This window comes from Rhododendron vialii, chromosome 7a (assembly GCF_030253575.1).
Source record: "Rhododendron vialii isolate Sample 1 chromosome 7a, ASM3025357v1".
Lineage (NCBI taxonomy): Eukaryota > Viridiplantae > Streptophyta > Magnoliopsida > Ericales > Ericaceae > Rhododendron > Rhododendron vialii.
Window position 1 is genome coordinate 20,331,212 of NC_080563.1, and position 22,033 is coordinate 20,353,244.

A 22,033-nucleotide genomic window follows, 5' to 3' on the forward strand; every position below is an offset into this window, starting at 1 on the left:
CTTTTTTTCGGTATACCGCTTTGCAATAGTGTAGCTTTCTAGGGTTTATGGCATATCTTTTATGGAGAGATTGTACTTGAGCACCAAACTATGAAGCACGAATACTCCAAAACTATTGGCGCAAGAGTACCGTGTATACTGGTATGGTTCTGGTATGCAAGAATACGTACCCAGTACGTCAAATCCCTATCAGGTACGTTTTGGTATCTGAGTATGGCACCAGTACACCATGCAAGGATGGAGCCAGAGAGGGACTAGTGGTGACGGCCGCCAAGACAAGAATTTTAGAAAATACAGTTATTATATGTATAAAAAAAATCATCTCCCATCTATAAAGACCCGCCACCGTTAGATTTTTTTTCATTTTTTTTTTGCTATATACTAGTCCTTGATCCTCTAAAAAAAAGTCCAAGAAAGGAGACCCAAAAAAGTATTCCAAAACTACATTCACGGCCCGTTTAGATGGAGGATATGATTTTGGATGGATATAGAAGGAGGGTGGATATGTAAGGAGGGTGGACCCACCTCTTAAGAAGAGTGGATTTGTAATTTAGTGTTTGGATGATTTTTTTGGAAGAGGGATTTGGAGGGTGGATAAGATGTGAAATGACTTTATTGCCCTCATTTTATTAATTTAATGGGTAATATAGGTTAATTTAATTAAAACTAAAATAAATACATATTTATTTAAAAAATTGGATAAAAATAAATCAATTTAGGTAATTCATGTTTAAACCTTAATTTTTTTTTTGAAAGAAAAACGGATTAAAAGATAAAAAAATTTGTAAAATAATTCAATTATTATGAAACTTATATGAAAAAACAGATTTCATTTTTTTTTTTTTTAAATCTTCATAGTTGAATGGGAGGTAAATGGTTGTTGGATCGTGTGAGTGGTAGTATAACCGTGTGAGTAGTAGGTTCAACAAACCAACATATACAAAAAATTTCTATAAATAGATTTCATTGTTTTCTTCATCTAATTCCAAATATCATCCCCATTTTAATTTTTAGTTTGATATTCTCGTTTTTTTTGTTTTCATTTCAATGGCACGTCGGGAGTGGAGCGAGGACGAGACGTTGTTAGAACATCTTAAGAGCCTGGTAGATGGGGGAGTTTGGCAAAATGAGAACGGATGGTTCATACCGGCATCCTTCGTAGTTTTGGAAACTCAAATGCGAGCTTCTTTTTCCCAAGGTGGTATTACAAAATTTCATATCGAGGCAAAAATGAAGTATTGGAAGGCAACTTGTTTCCGACTACAAGACCTGCTTCAGATTTCCGGATTTGGTTGGAATGAAAATGAAAACAGACTGGCGGTGGAGAATGAGGTTTGGAATGAATTTGTCAAAGTAAGTACTTTTGTTTTTAATGAACATTTATATACTCTTATTTATGAATAATTTGTCATATTTTTCATGTGTTATATTTGTAGGTGAATTGACAATTTAGAAACATGAGGGACATGCAATTCCCCATGTTTAATTGATGGAGTCATTGCTTCGTACGTTTCAGAGGTTGACGTTGAATACTTGAAGAAGATCGTAGTTTGAATAAATGTTTGAAAAATAAATTTGTTGCTTTTTACCCTTGTAAGGTATCTCAAGTAGTCTCGATTTATTTGAGATTATAAGCTTGTGTTCAAAATGCAATCTTGAAAATAAATGTTGGACTAGTTTCAATCTTGTCATATTTAACGATAAAGACAAATCAGAAAGAGAAAAAATAGCAAGACCAACACTTAACAAGCTTTATTATAATGCAAAATCTTATGACAGTGTACACAATCAACAAGGTTTAATTGATATTACAAATTTGAATTATACAAGAATTAAACTTTTCTAATTTCTCTCATACACTATGAATCCTAAAATCAGTAGAAACACCAACTGATTTGAAATGCAATTCAAATCAGCAAGCCCAGCAAAAAATTCTATGGTCTTCATTTTCATGAAATTGAAACCGCTTCATGGCATCAATGCTTGATTTTTTTGGCTCAGATATTTTATTTAGCAGCACATTGAACACTTATTTGGCTACAACTTATGTTGCTGAATGATTTTTAACCATTGACCCTCATAAGTTGTCTCGCCAAGACGAGTGTTTCGTCCTTAAATTTGTAATATCATCATAGCCATCGAAATGATCATTATTGCTCTTAAAAGGAAATAAATAAAACCAACCATCAACCAACCAACAACTCATCAACCAAAACCTACACCAAAACTGTACCAATCCAGCAATGAAACCAGCCACAAGCCACTAGCAAAATTGCCAACAAACCAGCCAAGACACAACACCAAAACAACCTTATTCATCATCATAGCCCTCAAACAAAAAATCAGCAACAAAACCAACCAAAAACCAATAAAAAATTGTCCAAAAAACCAGGAAATAGCAGCCCAGAAAACTAGCAAAAAGCATCCCAGAAAACCAGCAGAAAACAACCCAAAAACTGTCCAGTGACCAGCAGTAAAACTAGCCACGAACCACCACCAAAACTGCCAACAAAACTTGTCACAACCTAGCCACAATACAACAAAAACCAATAGAAAACAGCCCATAATACCAGCCCACAAACTGTCCAGTTACAACACACACACACACACACACACACACACACACACACACAGTCACACACACACACAATCCAGTGACTGGCAAAACCCATAAATGGGACTGCAACTTGCACACTGGATAGCAGAAACATATTTGAGATGTACACCAACATTTCAGAATGCATCAAGAGGAAACTTATGCCATTTGGCTCAAAAAAATATCATCATAGCCACCTGCAAAGATAGCAAGAAAGCAAGGACAATCAACAAAAACCTGCATGAAAAATGTCAAGTAACCAGCAATAAAACCAGCCACAAACCACGACCACAAACCAGCAGAAAATAGGCTATAAAACCAGCAGAAATCTACACAAAATAGCCCATAAAATAGCACACAAACTGTCCAATGACCAACACACATACACACACAATTTGGCGACCGGCAAAACCCATAAATGGGACTGTAACTTGCTCACTGGATAGCAGAAACATATTTGACATGTTGAACCAAATTTGGCTCAGGTAACAATACATCATAGCCATCAATAAATGCCAACATATCCACCTGTGATTGAAACAATAATAAATGTCATGCATGTGATTAAAGAGATGCAGATTCATAATTGCCAAAAGGAGTACGAACATATACAAGTTTTGTCACAATTGTCATAGCATCATCATTGCCCTACAAAATACATCATCATTGTGGGCCTAACATTTGCTCTATTCGTAAATCAACATCGTTGCCCTATAATGTACCAATTACATGCAATTAAAAGATCGTAGTACAAAAAGGAGTTACAACCTCCATAAAGACAGTTTTCAAAAGACATAATCCCTTCACAAAATCTAGTTTTTAAGAGATTACTAGAATTCACAAAAAGAAGGAATGACATCCTCCACAAATGGCCCATAAACTTCCCCTACTTAGTCTTTCCCATAAAACTTCCCCGCCAATACCAACTCCACCCATCTTTGTTTGCGATCAGCGGGTATGCCAGAGAACGTGTCCACCCTATCTTCCTCCTTGATGATGATGGCGTTGACGATATACCTATCATTCTCATCCATGTCCAGCTTGAGCAACTTGTCAAACACCCTCTCCCTTCTGGAAGATAGTTGCTTGTCATAGCCTATGGCATCCGCGATCTTCTCCATTATCGTAGCGCTTTGACTTAAGTAATTCCCCAATGCCTCAGATATGGCCACATCTTTTTTGGCCTTTTTCTTTGGCGGCATTGGCATTGGCACGCACATTGAGATTGCATTGGCATTGACACGAGCATTGGGATTGGCTTTGGCACGAGCATTGGCATTGGCACGGCCAGTGGCATTGGCATTCACATTTGCATTGGCATTGGGAATGCTTGTAGGAGTGTCAGCATTATTTATTAGAGTTGTGGGATTTGCGGTTATAGAACCATACGATTGCTCAACGAAAGTATCACTTGTCCATATTGCCTCACCATTTACAAACCTAGGTGTATAGCACTCTTCAAAGTACTCATCCATGTTTGGGATTTCATCGGGGTTTAGACTTTGAACGAGGTCACAATTGTCTAATTCCGCCGCATCGCGAAATCACCCGTTGCCCTATCAATCCCAAATAAAATTTCTCAACTCTCATACATAGAGAAAGCCTTCCCATTCATGCCTTTCACTTTGGGATTGAACTGCACATGTTCAATGGCATGCATTATATGGGAGGGCGGTAGTTAAAACTAATTTTAAAGGATAGCAACAATGTCACAAGGTGGGTTTAAATGAATGAGTAAAGAAGTTACCTTCTCATATTCCTTCCACACATCCTCCGAATCCACCTCAATGGAGTTAGTTTCATAATTCCACGCAAAGCCACTTAGCCGTATCATGTCGGCAATATGACCATATTTTTCCTTCCAATATTTGATCTTCGACTCTATGTTTGGTTGAGCTTTGAAAGTGGTCCCGGGCAATAGCTTTTGCAAGCCTTTCTCAATTTCAACGTAAAAGCCCGACTTGAAACCATTATGGGCTTTCCATGTATCTTTTTCCGTAACCGTGCCCAACATGCACGCAAGTAGGGTCTCCTCTTCCTTAGGAGTCCATAGCCTACGCGATTGTTTTTCTTGTCCCTCCTTGGCATTGGTTCGTTTTGATTTGGAAGTTCCTTGACCTTCCATTATGTTAGCTAACCTGATTTCAATGACAATAACAATTTGACATAGGGCAAACACTCACGAAATAGTTTGTTATTACATGAAAATAGTTGATATGTTTCAAAATTGGACTGAATTGTTCAACATGTCTATAAAACAAATCCACTTAAAACAAAGAAACAATACAATTGAAAGATATCCTATTGGCCAGCCCCATGATGAGCTAACTAATCATTGTACATTTCAGTTGTCAAGTTTTTCCTCATTTGGGTCCATTCGTTCGATGTTTCAACGGTTGTTATGTACTCTTCAGGTGGCACATTATGTAGGTTTTGCTGCTCCCACGCTGTGTATTGAGCCTCAACAGGATCCACTGCCATTGTACGGTTAATGAGATTATGGAGGAGGCAACATGCTGTGACGACAATGCAACATTGAGTCCTAATGGGATAGAAAGAGTAGGATCTCAAAATTTCCCATCTCATCTTAAGCACCCCAAAGCATCTCTCCATAACATTGCGTGCGGCGGAGTGCTTCATGTTGAAGCACTCTTCTCGGCTCTGGGGCACGTGTCCTTGTCTCCAAATGTTTATGTGGTATCGTTGACCCCTGAATGGTGCTAATAATCCCAGTCGATTAGTGTACCGGCATCGACGAGGTAGTAACGACCTACAAATGACATACATATGTGTAGGTGAGTATGTTTACACAAATATGGATGTATGTTGACTAATGGAAAGGTGGCAAAATGACATACCCTGTGGAATTTTCAACCCGTAAGACCTCACCAAGACATTTCTAAGCACTATCGAGTCTGTGGCGGAGCCTTCCCAACCAGACAATGCATATATGAATTATAGGTTTCGACTACAAACTCCTAACACATTTGTCGCGTACTCACCCTTCCTTGACCTGAACTGTGCCTTCATTTCAGTTGGGGGGAGGACAGGTATGAAGGTACCGTCTAAAGCCCCTAGACAATTCTACGAGAGACCAACGATTTATTTTATTAGATTAAATTATTAGAATGAATAAATGCATTACAATATTGAACACTTTAGATAATTTGTACCTCAAACCATTTCCACCTAACATCCGGCTCATTAGCAGGAATAGCTTCTGGATGATGCCACAAGACATTGTGAAGGCGCAACACCATCGGTAAAACAGCATTGAAATGCCTACTAATTGTTTCCCTCAATCTTCCAAATTGGAAAGTCGTACGCCTATTGATTGTGACAGTATGTGTCACTCTTGTCCATTTTGCTCAAGTAAATGGCACAAAGTCATGAAGGTATACTTATTTACCCTCAATTGATTGTGACAGTATGTGTCACTCCCGTGTACCAACCTATTAAGTGCGTCTATTTGGTGTTGGTAAACATTAGGATTCAGACGCAAACGAGGCCTTTGTCGAACCCTTTCGCCAATCAAGTCCGTAAGTAGCATATACATGCTCAAAACATTATTAACCATTCTCATGACACATAGAAGTGCTAACAATGCCTCACGCTTTGCCTTCTTTCTTCGTTCACATTTTGTTATTCTTGCCATCTGTTTTAGGGCACAACTTCTATTAGGCCAAATAAAATAAAGGTCACAATTTATACGGAGTCAAAACTGAAATTAGGCTAACTAAATACCAAGAAAAAAAATGACTTCATGTGTACATGCATATACCATGTCTAGTGATAAGCTTGATTTGTCCGTATCTGCGTCGTGTCCTAATTACTTTTGGGCACATAATGCAAGAGAACTAGAGAAGTGTTTTGATTTCTTGGACTGAGATTTTGTGTTGTGTCTCCTTAATTTCAGGCAACATGAAGGCATTTTTTCGAGAAAGAGGCAAACAAGTTTGTAAGTTCATATACAAGTTTGAAAGTCCAAAAAGGGGAATATGCAACAGATTGGCAAAATCTTACTGTGGTGACATGTATACATGCACCTAAAGACAAAGATGTAGACTATATTCAAATGTACAAAATACCATAGGCCACAAGTTTGCTAAACTTCTTAATGCTTGTAAGAGATCTTCTTGTTGATCGCTTATCAAACATATATACCTCTTTTCCTATCTCAAAGAGATAAATTACATACTCACAAGCTGCAATAGGCTCTGATAAAGGTCAATAAACCAGTAATCAGAGTGATTGTTTCGCAATTATTCTCCATTTTTGTCTCTTTTTAAGGCCTATCACTGATTTAGAGATGGTTAATACATATGGAAAAACACTTGACGAGTAGATGAAAAGTACAATTCTCATTCCTTTCGTTTGAACAACCAAAAACAACACCTATGAGTGTGAATATGCATTAACATTTACCAACTTTCAAAGCAATACCCTATCATCCAAATATGGAGAATCCGAACATACAACGTCGAACTAGAACAACCTATATGCACAAGTACAATTTCTCTTCAATTCCATACTCCATGTTTTACTGCACCTCATTTCTCATGAATTTAATAGCCAAAGTTATGTAATACCAAACTAGACTCTAAGCATGCCTTGCCTTGCATATTGGGGTGGAATGACTAGGAGTACATGTAAACGAAAATACAGTTATCATGCAAAAATAGAAGGAAAAAGAAGAAAAAATGCAAAAGAAGGACGACAATCCACAAATATTTTCCGTTTCGATATGTAAATGACTATATAGGGTGTCTGAAACCAAAGGAGGAGGTAAGGGTTCTATCAGTTAGCTAGATTCTTAGAGACAAAAAATGGAAAACATGGTCCTATCCTATGCATTCTCGAAATCGAAATACGAACAGATCAAGGCAAATCATAAAATGCAAGTTGATAAAAAACTACTGTAAACAACAAAGATATTCTAATACAAGAAAGACATCTCATATCACATATACTTCAGAAAGGGACAAGGTGGGCTCATGTACATAGCCAAGAATTCAAAAAATGTGCAAACAACAATTCCTACTAAGGTGGAGGGGCTTTCGGCACTCTGCCTTAATGATTTTATAAGGCGCAATTTGTTACCGGACAAGTTGAATTATATACTAGCAATGAATTATATACTAACAAAATAATAATTTAGGGCAAATCTAAAATTAGGACACAACTCAGATTTTAGGGCAAATCTCAAATTAGAGCGCAACTCCGATTTTCGAGCAAATCACAAATTAGGGCACAACTCAGATTTAGGCAAAATCTCGAAATTATGGCACATAAGAAATTACAGCAAATCTGGCATAACCTAGGGAAAATCATAAATTAGTGATGCACACCATCTTCGGAAAATCAGATTAGGGCTGAAATTCGAGCAATAGATTGTAGGGAGGTATTCCCGAGCAGATACATTTAGTTACCAAACACGTGATGTTTGGGAACACGTGGTAAATACGACTGGACTTATCGCCGGGCAGTTCGGTGAACAGCGATATGGACCAGTGATATGAGAAGTCATGGCTTCAAGCAGACTGTTCGGTTATGATACAGCCGAACAGATGTAGTAAAAAACCTAGCACGTGATACGAGTGATCACGGGTTGAAAGCAATGCAATCGATATCCGAATAAATGGTACGTGGGACCATAGTTTGAATATAGACAGGACAGTCATCATGCTAAACAAGTGTTCGGCAATATGGACCAGTGACATGAGAAGTCAATGGTCCAGGAAGGTTGTACGGGCTCAAGGACCAGTTACATGTGAGGTAACTGGTCCAAGCCGTCTGTTCGGCTATGAGACGGCCGAACAAAGATGGAACTCCAATCGAGAGTAGGAGCAGAGAGAATACTCTGGAAGATTCCAGAATAGTCATGTCTCATATAGGGATAAAGATCCCAAGAATATAGGATCTGAGAAAGATACCCAACGAGTATGGGATGTTCGGCTCTTAAAGGAAAAGAATCCTAAAAGGACTCTTTTCCATAAACTGATAAAGGAAACGAGACTCCTTGATATCCTGGGTTTCCTATACGAGTTAGGAATCCTATGGCAATAAGGATGCTTGGACAGCAAGCATCCATGAATCTATAAATATGAGGAAAACCTAGAGGTGAGAGGTACGCAATACGTTGCATTATTATTGCTTTCCTACTGATAATTAGGGTTTAACTGCTAGTACGTGATACTAACAAAGGCATCGGAGGGCCTTTGCCACGAGAGGCAAAGGTGCACTCACCCCCTGTCTATTTTGCAGATTAGGGTTCAGACGTCGAGCTAGGGTTCCGGTGAAGAGGCACGAATAAGCCGTTGCAATCCAGTTGATCCGAAGCGTCAATTGTTTTCATCCCCCTACAATTGGCGCCGTCTGTGGGAAACGAAAGAATTCCCTTTTGAAATACGACCATGGTGGAAGTAACTCCAGTAACACCGCATGAGCCAAAAGATGTGTTAGACGAGGGAAGGGACAAATCACCACCCGGGGCTCCGAAAAAGCCCCAGGGTGGGCACAGAAGGAACACGAGTAAGGACCGACCCCTTACCGTGCATCATAACTCCAAAAATAGAGGAGATGGAGAGACGGCTTCGAGATCCACGAGAAGGAGTAAATCCCATCAAAGGGATGAATCAATCGCGCACTCCAGGAGTGTGCACCATAGTGACGACGTTCTTGATAGGAAGAGGCAAGAAGTCGAGGTGTATGCTCGTCTGATTAAAAAACGAGAGCATGAGATCAGAGAATTGGAGAGAATTAGGGAGCATCCGGAGGATTCTGGCCTGTCTCGAGGAAATTCTAGAGGCAGTAGGTATGCTATGGTACAATACAGAAAAGATCCTTCACGAGGAAGAAGGAGCAGAAGTCCTGTTAGAGGGCGTCACGAAGCTTCTCCACGAAAAAGGGGAAGAACAAGTAGAAGCCGAACACCGGAGAGAAAGACTTCTTCACGAAAAAGGAGGAGCAGAGACCGGAGTTCTACCCCCGAGGAAGAGGACACGAGAAAGCATCATCGAGACAGGTACGAGAGACCTGATGCTGATTGGGTCAAGGCTTCGGCCCACAGGTCAAAGGAGCAAGAGGATGGGACAGTGACTGCACGAGAAGCAGCACGTAAGGCCCTGAGTAATATTGCAGCCTCTCCCTTTACAAAGAGGCTACAAGAAGCAAGGTTGCCGAGCAGAGTGAAGCACGGTGCGTTCGTACTTTACGAGACAAATACGGATCCCGTAGCTCACATACAGCATTACCAACAGGCCATGTTTATGCATGAGGGGGATGATTCCATCTTGTGCAAGATGTTTCCCTCCAGTCTTGGCAAGGTGGCTTTATCTTGGTTTCATAAGTTGGCCCCACGATCCATACGAGGATGGAGGCAGTTGGCAGAAGAATTCACTGCTCGGTTCTTAACGAGCAGAAAGGCCCCAAAAACTTTTGAGAGTCTTTCCACCATGAAGCAGGAGGAGAACGAGCAGATCAGGGATTATGCAAAGAAGTACTGGGAAACTTTTAACGAGATTGAAAGTTGCAGTGAAGAGTATGCAATTGCTACGTTCAAAACTGGTTTGCCTGTTCGGGGAGAGCTGCGCCGTTCATTGAATAAACATCCAGTAGCCACCTTGGCTAAATTGATGGAACGGATAGAGCAACATGCCAGAATGGAGGATGACATACTCCGTGAGGATGGCAGGACGGTTGCCGAACAGCAGAAGGCACCTGCCAAAAAGGTGGATAAGCCTGAACCCAAGTCTTACAAAGACAGAAGGGAGTACGGGCAGGCTAAGAAAGAGCCATACAAGGACAAGCAAACTCCTGACCCCAAGTCCTTCTTCTCTATCACAACGGTTTGGAAGGAGCCAATATACAGGATTCTTTATCGAATAAAGAATCAGCCATATTTCAAATGGCCCCCAAGTCTAGGCGGAGACAAAGATGCAAAACGTGCTACGAATCAGCACTGCAGTTATCACAAGGATTGGGGCCATATGACCGAGGATTGTGAGGTATACAAGAGGCACCTTGATGATTTGGTCTCTCGGGGCTATCTCAAGGAGTTTATCCAGGAGGACCCTAAAGAGAAAGGGAAGGCCATGGAACTGGGTTACGAGCAGCACCCTAAAGGCGTAATCCATATGATACATGGACTGGCTGCACCTTATACGAGGAGTGAGGTGAGGCTGTTGCAAAGATAAGTCAAGCATGATCAGCACGTGATGCGGTTGGGAAACAAGAGAGGGCGAGAGACTAATGCATGCAACGAGAGCATGGCATTCAGTGACGATGATTTGGCGGAGGTCCAAATACCCCACAATGATGCATTGGTCGTGACCTTACGAGTTGGGGAATACGACATCGAAAGAATTCTAGTGGATTCGGGGAGCTGTACAGAGGTGTTGTACTACGATGCATTCAAGAAGCTGGGCCTGGCCCAATCGGACTTGGAACAATCAACAACACCTCTAATTGGGTTCGGTGCAGGAGCAGTTTGGCCCCTAGGAAAGGTGACTTTACCTGTTCGGGCTGGATCTGTGGTGTTAAAGACAGACTTTTTGGTAGTCGATGTCCCATCTTCCTATAACGCGATTATAGGGAGGACATGGTTGCACAAAATGAGAGCAGTCTCCTCGACATATCACCAGATGGTGAAATTTCCAGGATCAAATGGGATTGAAGTCCTTAAAGGAAACCAGAAGGTAGCACAGCAATGCTTGATTTCCATCATCAAAACAACCCCAAAGGTCCACCATGTTCTCACACTAGAAGTACCAGATCAACCAACCATCGAGGATGTTGGGAGAAGCCCGGCTGAAAAAGTGGTTGAGGGCCTGGAGAAGATTCAGATCAACGAGATTGATCCTGAAAGATATTTTTTGATTGGGAAATCATTATCAGCAAACGAAAAAGCTGAGTCAATAAGATTTCTAAAGGAATATATTGATGTTTTTGCATGGGTGCCAGAGGAAATGCCCGGGGTGGATGCAGACGTGATCTGTCATCATTTAAACATTGACCCTCAACACAAGCCGATCATTCAGAAGAAACGAAGGGCAGCCGTGCAGCATGTAGATGCAGTGATTGAGGAGGTAGATCGTTTGTTGGAAGCCAAAGCAATACGAGAAGTCTATTACCCCGAGTGGTTATCCAACACTGTTGTAGTAAAGAAGAAGAATGGAAAGTGGCGTGTCTGTGTGGACTTCACAGACCTAAACAAAGCGTGTCCTAAGGATAGTTTTCCTTTGCCCAGGATTGACCAGTTGGTTGATGCAACCTCTGGTTACGAGCGAATGAGTTTTCTCGATGCATATCGAGGATATCATCAGATTGCTATGTTTGAACCTGATCAAGAGAAGACTTCCTTCATCACACCTCGAGGATTATACTGCTACAGTGTCATGCCGTTTGGACTGAAGAATGCTGGGGCTACATACCAAAGACTTGCAACCATCATGTTCAAAAATCTCATTGGGAAAACTTTAGAAGTTTACATTGACGATATGGTGGTGAAAAGTCGAGAAAAAGGAGGGCATATCACTGATTTAAGAGAAGTCTTTGACATTTTGAGGAAATACAAGTTGAAACTCAACGCCTCGAAGTGTGCGTTCGGAGTTGGTTCAGGAAAGTTCTTGGGCCATTTGGTAACCATAAGGGGGATAGAGGCAAATCCCGAACAAATTGATGCTTTGCAGAGATTACAGAGTCCCAAAACTACCAAGGAAGTCCAGAGGCTGACAGGAATGGCAGCAGCATTGAACAGATTCATCAGCAGGTCAAGTGACAAGTGCAGACCCTTTTTTCAGTTACTGAAAAAGAGGGAGGGATTTGAATGGGGAGCTGAATGTGAGCAGGCCTTCCAAGACCTGAAAAAGTACTTGGCCGAACCCCCATTATTGTCAACTCCACAGCCAGGTGAGTCCTTAATTCTGTATTTGGCTGTTTCCGAGCACGCAGTTAGTGCAGTCTTATTGAGGGATTTGGGGATCGAGCAAATCCCCATTTATTATGTTAGCAAGACATTATTGGATGCAGAGACGAGATATCTGCCATTAGAAAAACTTGTCCTGGCACTTAGGACAGCAACTAGGAAATTGCCACACTACTTCCAAAGCCATAAGGTTGTGATTCATACCGAGTATCCATTAAAATCACTGCTTCGAAAGGCAGATTTCTCGGGAAGGATCTCGACATGGTCTGTGGAGCTGAGCCAGTATGATCTCGAATATCAGCCACGAACAGCAATTAAAGGCCAAGTGTTGGCTGATTTTGTGGCAGAGTTTTCCCCCACTGTAGCTCCCTTGCCTCCTACGAGAAAGGAGCAGGCGGCTAGCACATCATCCTTGAAGGATCAACCTTTTGCCGAACAGGATCCTAAAGAATGGAAGCTATTCGTTGATGGATCAGCATGTAATACTGGTTCTGGAATTGGAATTGTCCTTTTCCTCCTCAAGGAGTTCTGATTGAACTCTCTGTTCGGCTTGGATTTAGTGCATCCAATAATGTGGCTGAATATGAAGCACTCTTGGCAGGACTGAGAAGTGCGAAAAACCTTAAAGCAGAGCGGGTAAGGGTGTATTGTGATTCCCAACTTGTTGTGAATCAACTGTCCGGCGAGTACGAGACTCGAAATGAAAAGATGGTAGCCTACGTGCAGGCAGCAAAAGACTTGCTTGATACCTTCGAGAGGGTATATATTGAGCAAATAAGTTCTGGACAGAATGCTCATGCAGATTCTTTAGCTTGGTTGGCTGCAGCAGTACCAATAGAGTTTAAAAGAAGGGTGGCAGTAGAATACCTCAACGAGCCGAGCATTGGGAGGAGTGTAGACTTGGTCTTGGACGTGAACCAAGGACCAAGTTGGATGGACCCAATAATGGAGTTCTTACGAGACGAGATACTCCCTTCTGATAAAAAGGAGGCCCACAAGATAAGAGTCAAATCTGCTAGGTTTTGGCTGTCCCCAGAGGGTAAGTTGTATAGGAAATCCTTTACGGGTCCCTATTTGCTATGTGTACATCCTGAGATGGTACAGAAGTTCCTTCATGAAATCCACGAGGGAACATGTGGGAGCCATGCTGGAGGCAGATCTATTGCCCACCGAGCAATTACTCAAGGCTACTGGTGGCCACACATGCAAGAAGATGCAAAGGTGTATGTAAAGATTTGTGAGAAGTGTCAAAAGTTCTCACCAATGATTCGAACACCCGCTGAAGATCTGGTGCCATTAACAAGTCCCTGGCCTTTTGTTCAATGGGGGATGGATATCGTGGGTCCATTGCACAAAGCAACTGGGAATCGAAAATTCCTGCTTGTTGCAACTGACTATTTTACAAAGTGGATTGAGGCAGAACCACTGGCCAAAATCACTGAGCCTATGATAGAAAGGTTCGTGTGGAAAAACATCATCACTCGTTTTGGGGTCCCTTATTCATTGATTACAGACAATGGATCCCAATTCCAGAAGAAATTCAAGGCTTTTTGTGCCCAATATGGAATAAGAAATTTTTATTCCACCCCAGCCTACCCTCAGAGTAATGGGCAAGCAGAGGCATCTAATAAAACTATCCTAGATGGGATAAAGAAGAGGCTGGACAAAGCTAAGGGAAAGTGGCCTGACGAGTTACCATTAGTTTTGTGGGCTCACCGAACAACGCCTAGGAGGTCTACGGGAGAGACCCCCTATTCGTTGGCATTTGGAACAGAGGCCGTCATACCTCTGGAAGTGGGTCTGCCGACCAACAGGACAGCTCTGGTTGAAAGTGGAGGCAATGATAGGGCCCTTCAAATCGAGCTTGACCTTGCCGAGGAGAGGAGAGAAAAAGCCTTGGTACATCTTGCTTCTTACCAAGAACAACTGATGAAAAGCTACAACAAGCATGTTCACCCTCGAGAATTTGGTGTTGGGGACCTCGTGCTACGAAAAGTGCTCGGCAACACCAAGGTGGCTAACGAGGGCAAACTGGGGGCCAACTGGGAAGGCCCGTATAGAGTAACTGAGATCGTGGGCATCGGAGCCTATCGATTGGCTGATCTGGATGGTGATCCAATTCCGAGGCCTTGGAATGTTCATAATTTACGAAAGTTCTTTGTTTAGAAGTATTAAATTCTGTTTTGGATTTACACTACGTGATTGTGTGGGAATTACGAATATAATTCCTTTGTTCTAGTTTTGATTGTTTTTGCAAAGGGTACGAGTAACGCTCTCTTGCGTTTTACAGATTATGAATACAATCACTTCTTTCGAAAAACTGTTGTGGTATTTAAATACGAACTACGAGTTTGGTTCTCCTTATTCGTATTGGGGAGCAGGGTATACCTTTTGAGTATGTGAAACTTAAAAGCATTATACATTTTTAAGTACGTGACACTTAACGAATACAAGTACGAAACACTTGTATAGAATTTCAAGTATGTGAAACTTGGGTATACATTTAAACACAAGTATGAAAACACTTGTATGTTTTCTTTTAAAAAGTACAAGTACGAAATACTTGTATGGACGTTCAAAGTACGAGATACTTATATGGTATTTTAAGTACGTGATACTTGAGAAACTATATTGGCTTGACTTATATGTAAGCCACATTTAAGTACGTGAAACTGATGTTCCTAAGTATGTGAAACTTGAGGAAAACCTTTATGTTCAAGTACGAGAAACTTAAAAACATTAAGTACGTGATACTTAAACACAAGTATGAAACACTTGTGTGATTTCCAAACGGTTGAGTACGTGACACTTAAACACAAGTATGAAACACTTGTGTGATTAAGTGCGAGCACACTTATATGCCTTAAAAACCATTCAAGGTGGAACGCTTTTTAGTACGTGAAACTTAGAATTCAGAACAGCAAATCTTGTGTGAAAGATTTGCTAAAAGTACGAAATACTTATGCACATAAACGATGCTTAAACAGTACGAAATATTTAGATTGCAATTGCATACGAACAGATGCAGCAAACATGGAAGCCGAGCAAAAAAAAAGTTATGCCACGAAGGGCCGAATACCTGTTTTAAAATAAAGTATTGATAGTACTGGTACCACGCAGGGTAAAGAAAGCTATGGTCATGCAAGACCAGCCGGATGATTTATCTTAAATCTAGGTTCTGAACCTCAGGAGGGACGGCAGCCTCAGCAACAGCAGCAGCAGTTTGAACCTCTGGGATAACTATCTCAGTGGTCATTTCCTGAACAGATGGTTGCACGTCATTTTGTGCTTCAACTTGTATTTCTTCATCAACATCTGCAAAATCATCAATCTGTTGATCAACGTCGTCTGCTGGAGCTGCAACTTGGCGACTTGGCAGATCATTCTCAACCCATAGGGGAGAATCCTCAGCAACTCCTGCCTTTGTAAGGCACGCCTCCCAGCAAGCAACCCAGATTTGGTCTTGAATATCAGGCATCTGCTCGACATAACTTGATGTTGTGGCGTCAAACCCCTTCTGATAACCATCTTCAAAGGATGCCTTTTTGGTGCTGTCCATCTCGGCCAAGACTTGATGCAGACTCTCCTCCGTGGTCACAAGCTTGCCCTTTGTCTCAGACAAGTCAGCTTTAGCTTTATCTCTCTCTCTCTAATCTCGTGACTGTTCGGATCAACCTGGTGTTGTCATTTAAAAGCCTGATCCTCTCGGCTTCAGCTTCCTGGAATTTTTGGCCCAGTACGACCATTTTTTGGATAAACTATAGCAAATACCAGAACGTGAGTAACTTTTTTCTTAAAACTTATAAAGATGAAGCTTTAAAGAAGAGAAGTTTCTATTACCTTGATTCCACTGACGAGACCAGTGGACACAAGCCGATCAGGGGGAGACGAAGACTCTTTCTGTAAGTCAACAGGGAGTAACAATCCTTGGGCCAGAGCAAGTGCTGTTTCCGATGAACTAGCACTGTCCCCGACGTGAACGGGACGGTCTCCTCTAGTGAATAGAGGAGTCCATGTTTGAGGAAGTACTTGGGTAGTTGGTGAAACGGGGTGATGTGTTTCGATGTCTGCTTGAGAAGCAGTACCAGTAGGGTCTTCTGATCTAGGCCGTTTGTCTCTGTGAGCATCACTGGCCTCTATGGTAGTCTCCACTTCACGAGATGAAGTGGAGCGGCTCGAACCGCCTCTGTTACGACGGGGTGCAGGAGGGGCGTTCCCTGTGGAAGCTACCCGACCAGATCCCCGTCCCCGAGAAGAGACGGTGAGGAGAGAGCTGAGGTTTAAAGGCTGACGTGTCATGGTGCTAGAGTTAGGAGAAAATTGAGAATAACCTGAAGAGGATGATTGACTGGTGTCAGGATTCACTACTGGCTGTTCGGGTTGAAGAGAGGAGGCCTGACTTCGTGAGGATCTTCGAACTCTCACTCGTGGTAATGGAATTCCTTCAGAAATTGGGATTTCACCCAGTTGACCAGCTATGGTTACTCCTGCGTTAGCTCTTGTGCTCCTGGTCGGAGGAGCAGTTGATGTAGAGGCAGCACTGGTGCTAGGATGAGCAAGCCGCCTGTCGATGACACCTCTGTACGCAGGATCGTATCCCAGCAGCACGTCAGCGTCACGACCCCGACCAGCTGTTCGGGTACCAGGCACACCTTTATATTTGAGGACTTTGTTAATGTCCTCTGTTCGGATGTTGCTTGGGGTGCGTCTGGGACGATGATTAACGTTTTCAGCTGCAAAAATTCAAATCAACAAAACAAATTTAGTACATGGAAAGGCTACGAGAAAGCAGTAAATGAAGAATTGTAAAAGGGTAAAATCAAGAGCATACGTGGATAGCCCCATATGTGGGGGCAATGGAGCCCCAGCACTTGGCCATCTTCCCCTAAAGGTTCGAATGCTCCAGTCACATAGAGGAAGTCGATTTCGTGGTCACGAGCAGAATCTGGCAGATTGAGCACGAAGCGCTTCTCTGCTCTCCTAACTTTGAAGTAGTAAGTATTATACTCAGGGTTTAGTACTATACTATACCACCACTGGATGTCCCAGATTCCTAAATTGGTTTCTAGAATCCCATTTAGGGCTATAGTCCCCATTATCAGTCTAAAAACGTTCGTAGAAACTTGCATGGGTGTAAGACGGTACCAGCTTAAAATCTGGCGGAGGAGTGGATGAAGGGGGAAACGGACCCCGCCTTCGACAATGGACACGATTGGGATACACATTCTATCCCACGATCCAGCATCCCTATCCGCTCCTAATGGAGTGAGTTCAAGCCCTACGTTTTCAGGGATATTGTATTTTTCTCTAAATGCCGCCATGGCAGCAGGGGTATCACAAAGCTTCCTAAACTTACTGGGTCTAGGAGGGTTGTCATCCGCCATGAGTATATTCAGAAAAGAAGAAAAGATGGGAATGGGTACGAATTGAAACCCTAAGAAATGACCCACCAAATCTGAGAATGAGATCTCAGATAGAAACCTAAGAAGAAGAAGGGGAATGAGAGCAAGAATCTTACGAGAATATTGTGACGATTCCCTGGAGTGCAATCGAGTTTGCAGGCGGCGGCAATGGCGGAAAGCTTTAAAAAGAAAAACTGGAAGTTTGAATGTTTTGGATGAAAAACCAAAGAGAGCCCTTTCAGGGGTTTAAGGGTAAGAGACGGAGACGAAACGTCTCCTCTCACACCGTTACAGGAAAAAGTAACGGAAAGCAGAAACCGTTCTGACGCCGTTTCATAGAACGTCAGTTCGAAGTTAATTCTAGGCATACGAAAACGTGCCACGTGGAGTCGTTTACCCCGAAATGGTATAATGACATAGGCGCCAAAAGGCATCAATGAAGTATTGAAATTATGACTGCACGGGATCAAAAGAGTTTGGTCTTGATAGAATTCTGTTTCTAAGCGTCATATATTACCCCCGAACAGTGGTAAATACATGAAGCTGGGGAGCAATTGTAGGGAGGTATTCCCGAGCAGATACATTTAGTTACCAAACACGTGATGTTTGGGAACACGTGGTAAATACGACTGGACTTATCGCCGGGCAGTTCGGTGAACAGCGATATGGACCAGTGATATGAGAAGTCATGGCTTCAAGCAGACTGTTCGGTTATGATACAGCCGAACAGATGTAGTAAAAAACCTAGCACGTGATACGAGTGATCACGGGTTGAAAGCAATGCAATCGATATCCGAATAAATGGTACGTGGGACCATAGTTTGAATATAGACAGGACAGTCATCATGCTAAACAAGTGTTCGGCAATATGGACCAGTGACATGAGAAGTCAATGGTCCAGGAAGGTTGTACGGGCTCAAGGACCAGTTACATGTGAGGTAACTGGTCCAAGCCGTCTGTTCGGCTATGAGACGGCCGAACAAAGATGGAACTCCAATCGAGAGTAGGAGCAGAGAGAATACTCTGGAAGATTCCAGAATAGTCATGTCTCATATAGGGATAAAGATCCCAAGAATATAGGATCTGAGAAAGATACCCAACGAGTATGGGATGTTCGGCTCTTAAAGGAAAAGAATCCTAAAAGGACTCTTTTCCATAAACTGATAAAGGAAACGAGACTCCTTGATATCCTGGGTTTCCTATACGAGTTAGGAATCCTATGGCAATAAGGATGCTTGGACAGCAAGCATCCATGAATCTATAAATATGAGGAAAACCTAGAGGTGAGAGGTACGCAATACGTTGCATTATTATTGCTTTCCTACTGATAATTAGGGTTTAACTGCTAGTACGTGATACTAACAAAGGCATCGGAGGGCCTTTGCCACGAGAGGCAAAGGTGCACTCACCCCCTGTCTATTTTGCAGATTAGGGTTCAGACGTCGAGCTAGGGTTCCGGTGAAGAGGCACGAATAAGCCGTTGCAATCCAGTTGATCCGAAGCGTCAATTGTTTTCATCCCCCTACATAGATTAGGGCTAAAATCTGAAAATCGAGCAACAGATATGCTAAAATCTGAAATTAGACCAACAGATCACGAAACCACCACAGAAAACCAGATCGTGGTTGCAAAATCACCAACACAAATTGGGAGAACAAAACCAGTTGAGATCGCATAATACCTGACGAAGAAGGAAGACGATGTAGTAGAGAGCTGGAACCATCGGAATACAACGGTGGAGTCACCAGAAATGAGGATCAGCGACCTCCTTCTCTTTTCTCTCTCTTCTCTCTCTCAAATCTGCTTTGGCTAGGTTGAACAAAAATGACCAAAACCCAGTATCAAAACCAAAAGAAAAGGGCAACACAGTCTTTCACCAAACCCGCATATCCAACGATGGGGGTACCCCTTGTCATTACAAATCTGGGAGGAGGGGGAGTAGTAGTCCCGACGTCGCCTAAATTCAGGAGAAATGGAGGAAGTTTTTTCCTCTCCCAAAGCCTGGAGATGAGTGGGGCCTGGACTCCTAATCCGGGATTGAGTTATGCGGGGTGCTAAGGAGGCTGCCAAACAGCCCGTCAATGGGCTAAAGTGAAACAATATAAAAGATGAGGTCTAATTAAGGAAAAAAAGCCTCCACACTTTGCTTTTTTGCAAAGTATACTCTACAAGATAAGACAAAAAAGGAAGAAAACAAAACCTAAAACAACTAAACCTAAAGGTGTGCACTGTGCACGACTCCAATGCAGATAGCAGTGGTTATGTGATATACTGGTATTGAGGGATGGCTCACCACTCACGTCGAGACTTCCGAAAAATTAAAAAATATTTATCGTTCGGCATTTTGTGTGGATTTCTCAAATCCATAGGGAAAAGGTTAGTCTTCTTCAATTTTTCAATATTCAATTGACGTTAGAGAAATTATTGAATGTTTTGAATCCCTTGTTGAGTTTGTCTTGAGCAATAGATGGTATTTGCACGATATGAAAAAAGTTCAAATACGAGGACACTTAAAGGTAGATGTTTGGTAATTTTTGTGTGTTCAGTGAACTTTTTCTCATTATTGGTCATAAATTTTAATCTTCTAGATTTCTCTAGTCGAGCAGATACAAAATGACTAATCTAGAAAATTTAACAAAATTTTGACACAAATTCAGCAAAGACAACAAAATACAGTAAAAACTAATTTATGCCAACTTGCTCCGTAGCCTCGAGATTCCTATAAAGCAAACAGGATAAAAGCAAGAGAGAAACAAACCTTGAGTGCATTGGCGTGATCTCAAAATCTTCTGATCCTCAAGAGGTGAGGCAATCAACGGCCAATTCCTTCGGTTAGCCCACGCGTCCCTCATCGTCGACGGAATTCCCATTCATTTTCTTATGAATTTTTAAGATCTGTTTCGAATTGAATTCAGGCAAAGTACAAAAGAAAAATCAAGCGGTGAAATTATATATAGTGCGAAGACGATAGGATATCGTCATCAAATTCAATTTCGATTCCTTAACACTGAAACAAACCAAGCACAGAGAGAGAGACGAGTGTCAAATACCCTTTTGCTTCTGTGGTCTCTTTCTTAGAAGTATTAGAATTGAATTGAAGAGGAAAACAGCGTTGTTTTGTGAGTAGCTTTGTTGTATCCAAATAGAGCACAGACCTGCAGACAGCCCACACCCAACGCTGGATTTTCCGAAATGCTAGTAGTAGTAGGATTTTACTACTACGGAAGTAAAGTAGTAGTAGTAGTAGTAGTACGAGTTTTTAGGCTGACCACCGTGTCACTCGCCAAACCATCCCCGTGAGCACCACGTGGGTATGCGCTCTCTCTCTCTTTCTTCTCTTCTAAGTCAAATCTTAAATTCTGAATGAAAAATAGAAGAGATCTTATCAAGCACTCATGAATATTCAATTGAGCTGCACTTTTTTAAGAATTTTAAGCAAATGATTGGCTCTGAAAATAAGTTCTTATTTTCCTCATCTCTCCCCCTCTCTCACAATATATCACATTTAATTCAAAAATAAGTATTTATTTGAAAAATGAAGTTCTTATTTTCCTTAGCGGAACGATGCCTAAATGAAAATTTGTGGATATACTATTGGTTAATAGAGTTAGTAGAGTTAAGGTAATTCTCGAATACCCCGTTAAAAATTCCTAGAGCCGCCACTGTGGATATTGTGTTTGAGTCGTGGCATTTTCGGGGTTTTGTGTAAGTTCGACTTTGTGTCAAAACACCTATTAACTTAAAACACTAACTTGACTTGCTTAAATTCGTGAAGTGTTCGGGCCCTTTTTCCTAAAATTCTTTAAAAGAAGATATGCATAAAATCACGCATAAAAAATGTTAAAATGTTTAATCCACTAACAAAAATGTATACATTCTCCATGCTGTCATAGACATATAAATTTTAAAATCAACAAAACAAATTAACCAAGAGTAATCAAATTCTGACATTAAAAAATGCCTTCACAAGTAGACGTAAGTCTCATAATCGATTTTACAGTCCTTGTTTTACAACTTTTACCTTAAAAAAAATAATCAACAACTATGACATTAGTTTCAATATAGATGGTAAAGTGGAAGACTAGTACTAAAACAATAGATAGAATGTCG

General features: G+C 41.6%; 2 protein-coding genes across 3 annotated transcripts; one reads left to right on the top strand and one right to left on the bottom strand.

Moving 5' to 3' along the window:
• The first annotated feature begins 925 nt into the window (after nucleotides 1–925).
• LOC131333215 (uncharacterized) lies at nucleotides 926–1,712 on the top strand. Its single transcript, XM_058367626.1, has 2 exons — nucleotides 926–1,353; nucleotides 1,437–1,712. The coding sequence occupies exons 1-2, from the start codon at nucleotides 1,048–1,050 to the stop codon at nucleotides 1,443–1,445; spliced, it is 315 nt and encodes a 104-aa protein (XP_058223609.1). The 5' UTR covers nucleotides 926–1,047; the 3' UTR covers nucleotides 1,446–1,712.
• Nucleotides 1,713–3,855: 2,143 nt separating this feature from the next.
• Nucleotides 3,856–20,004, bottom strand: LOC131333213 (uncharacterized). Of its 2 annotated transcripts, XM_058367624.1 has the most exons (3): nucleotides 19,605–20,004; nucleotides 4,344–4,734; nucleotides 3,856–4,232 (listed from the first exon to the last, which is right to left on the bottom strand). In XM_058367624.1, exons 2-3 carry the CDS (start codon nucleotides 4,719–4,721, stop codon nucleotides 4,176–4,178), a joined length of 435 nt encoding a protein of 144 aa, XP_058223607.1. In that variant the 5' UTR covers nucleotides 4,722–4,734; nucleotides 19,605–20,004; the 3' UTR covers nucleotides 3,856–4,175. The 2 variants fall into 2 exon arrangements, with proteins under 2 accessions (XP_058223607.1, XP_058223608.1); XM_058367625.1 differs by lacking the exon at nucleotides 19,605–20,004 and having other exon boundaries at nucleotides 4,344–4,984.
• Between the last annotated feature and the right edge of the window lie 2,029 nt (nucleotides 20,005–22,033).

Coding starts and splice junctions, on each gene's coding strand:
- LOC131333213 (XM_058367624.1), bottom strand. CDS start 4,721: ATGGAAGGTCAAGGAACTTCCAAATCAAAACGAACCAATGCCAAGGAG. Junction 4,233..4,343: donor TGTGGAAGGAATATGAGAAG/GTAACTTCTTTA, acceptor GAACATGTGCAG/TTCAATCCCAAAGTGAAAGG.
- LOC131333215 (XM_058367626.1), top strand. CDS start 1,048: ATGGCACGTCGGGAGTGGAGCGAGGACGAGACGTTGTTAGAACATCTT.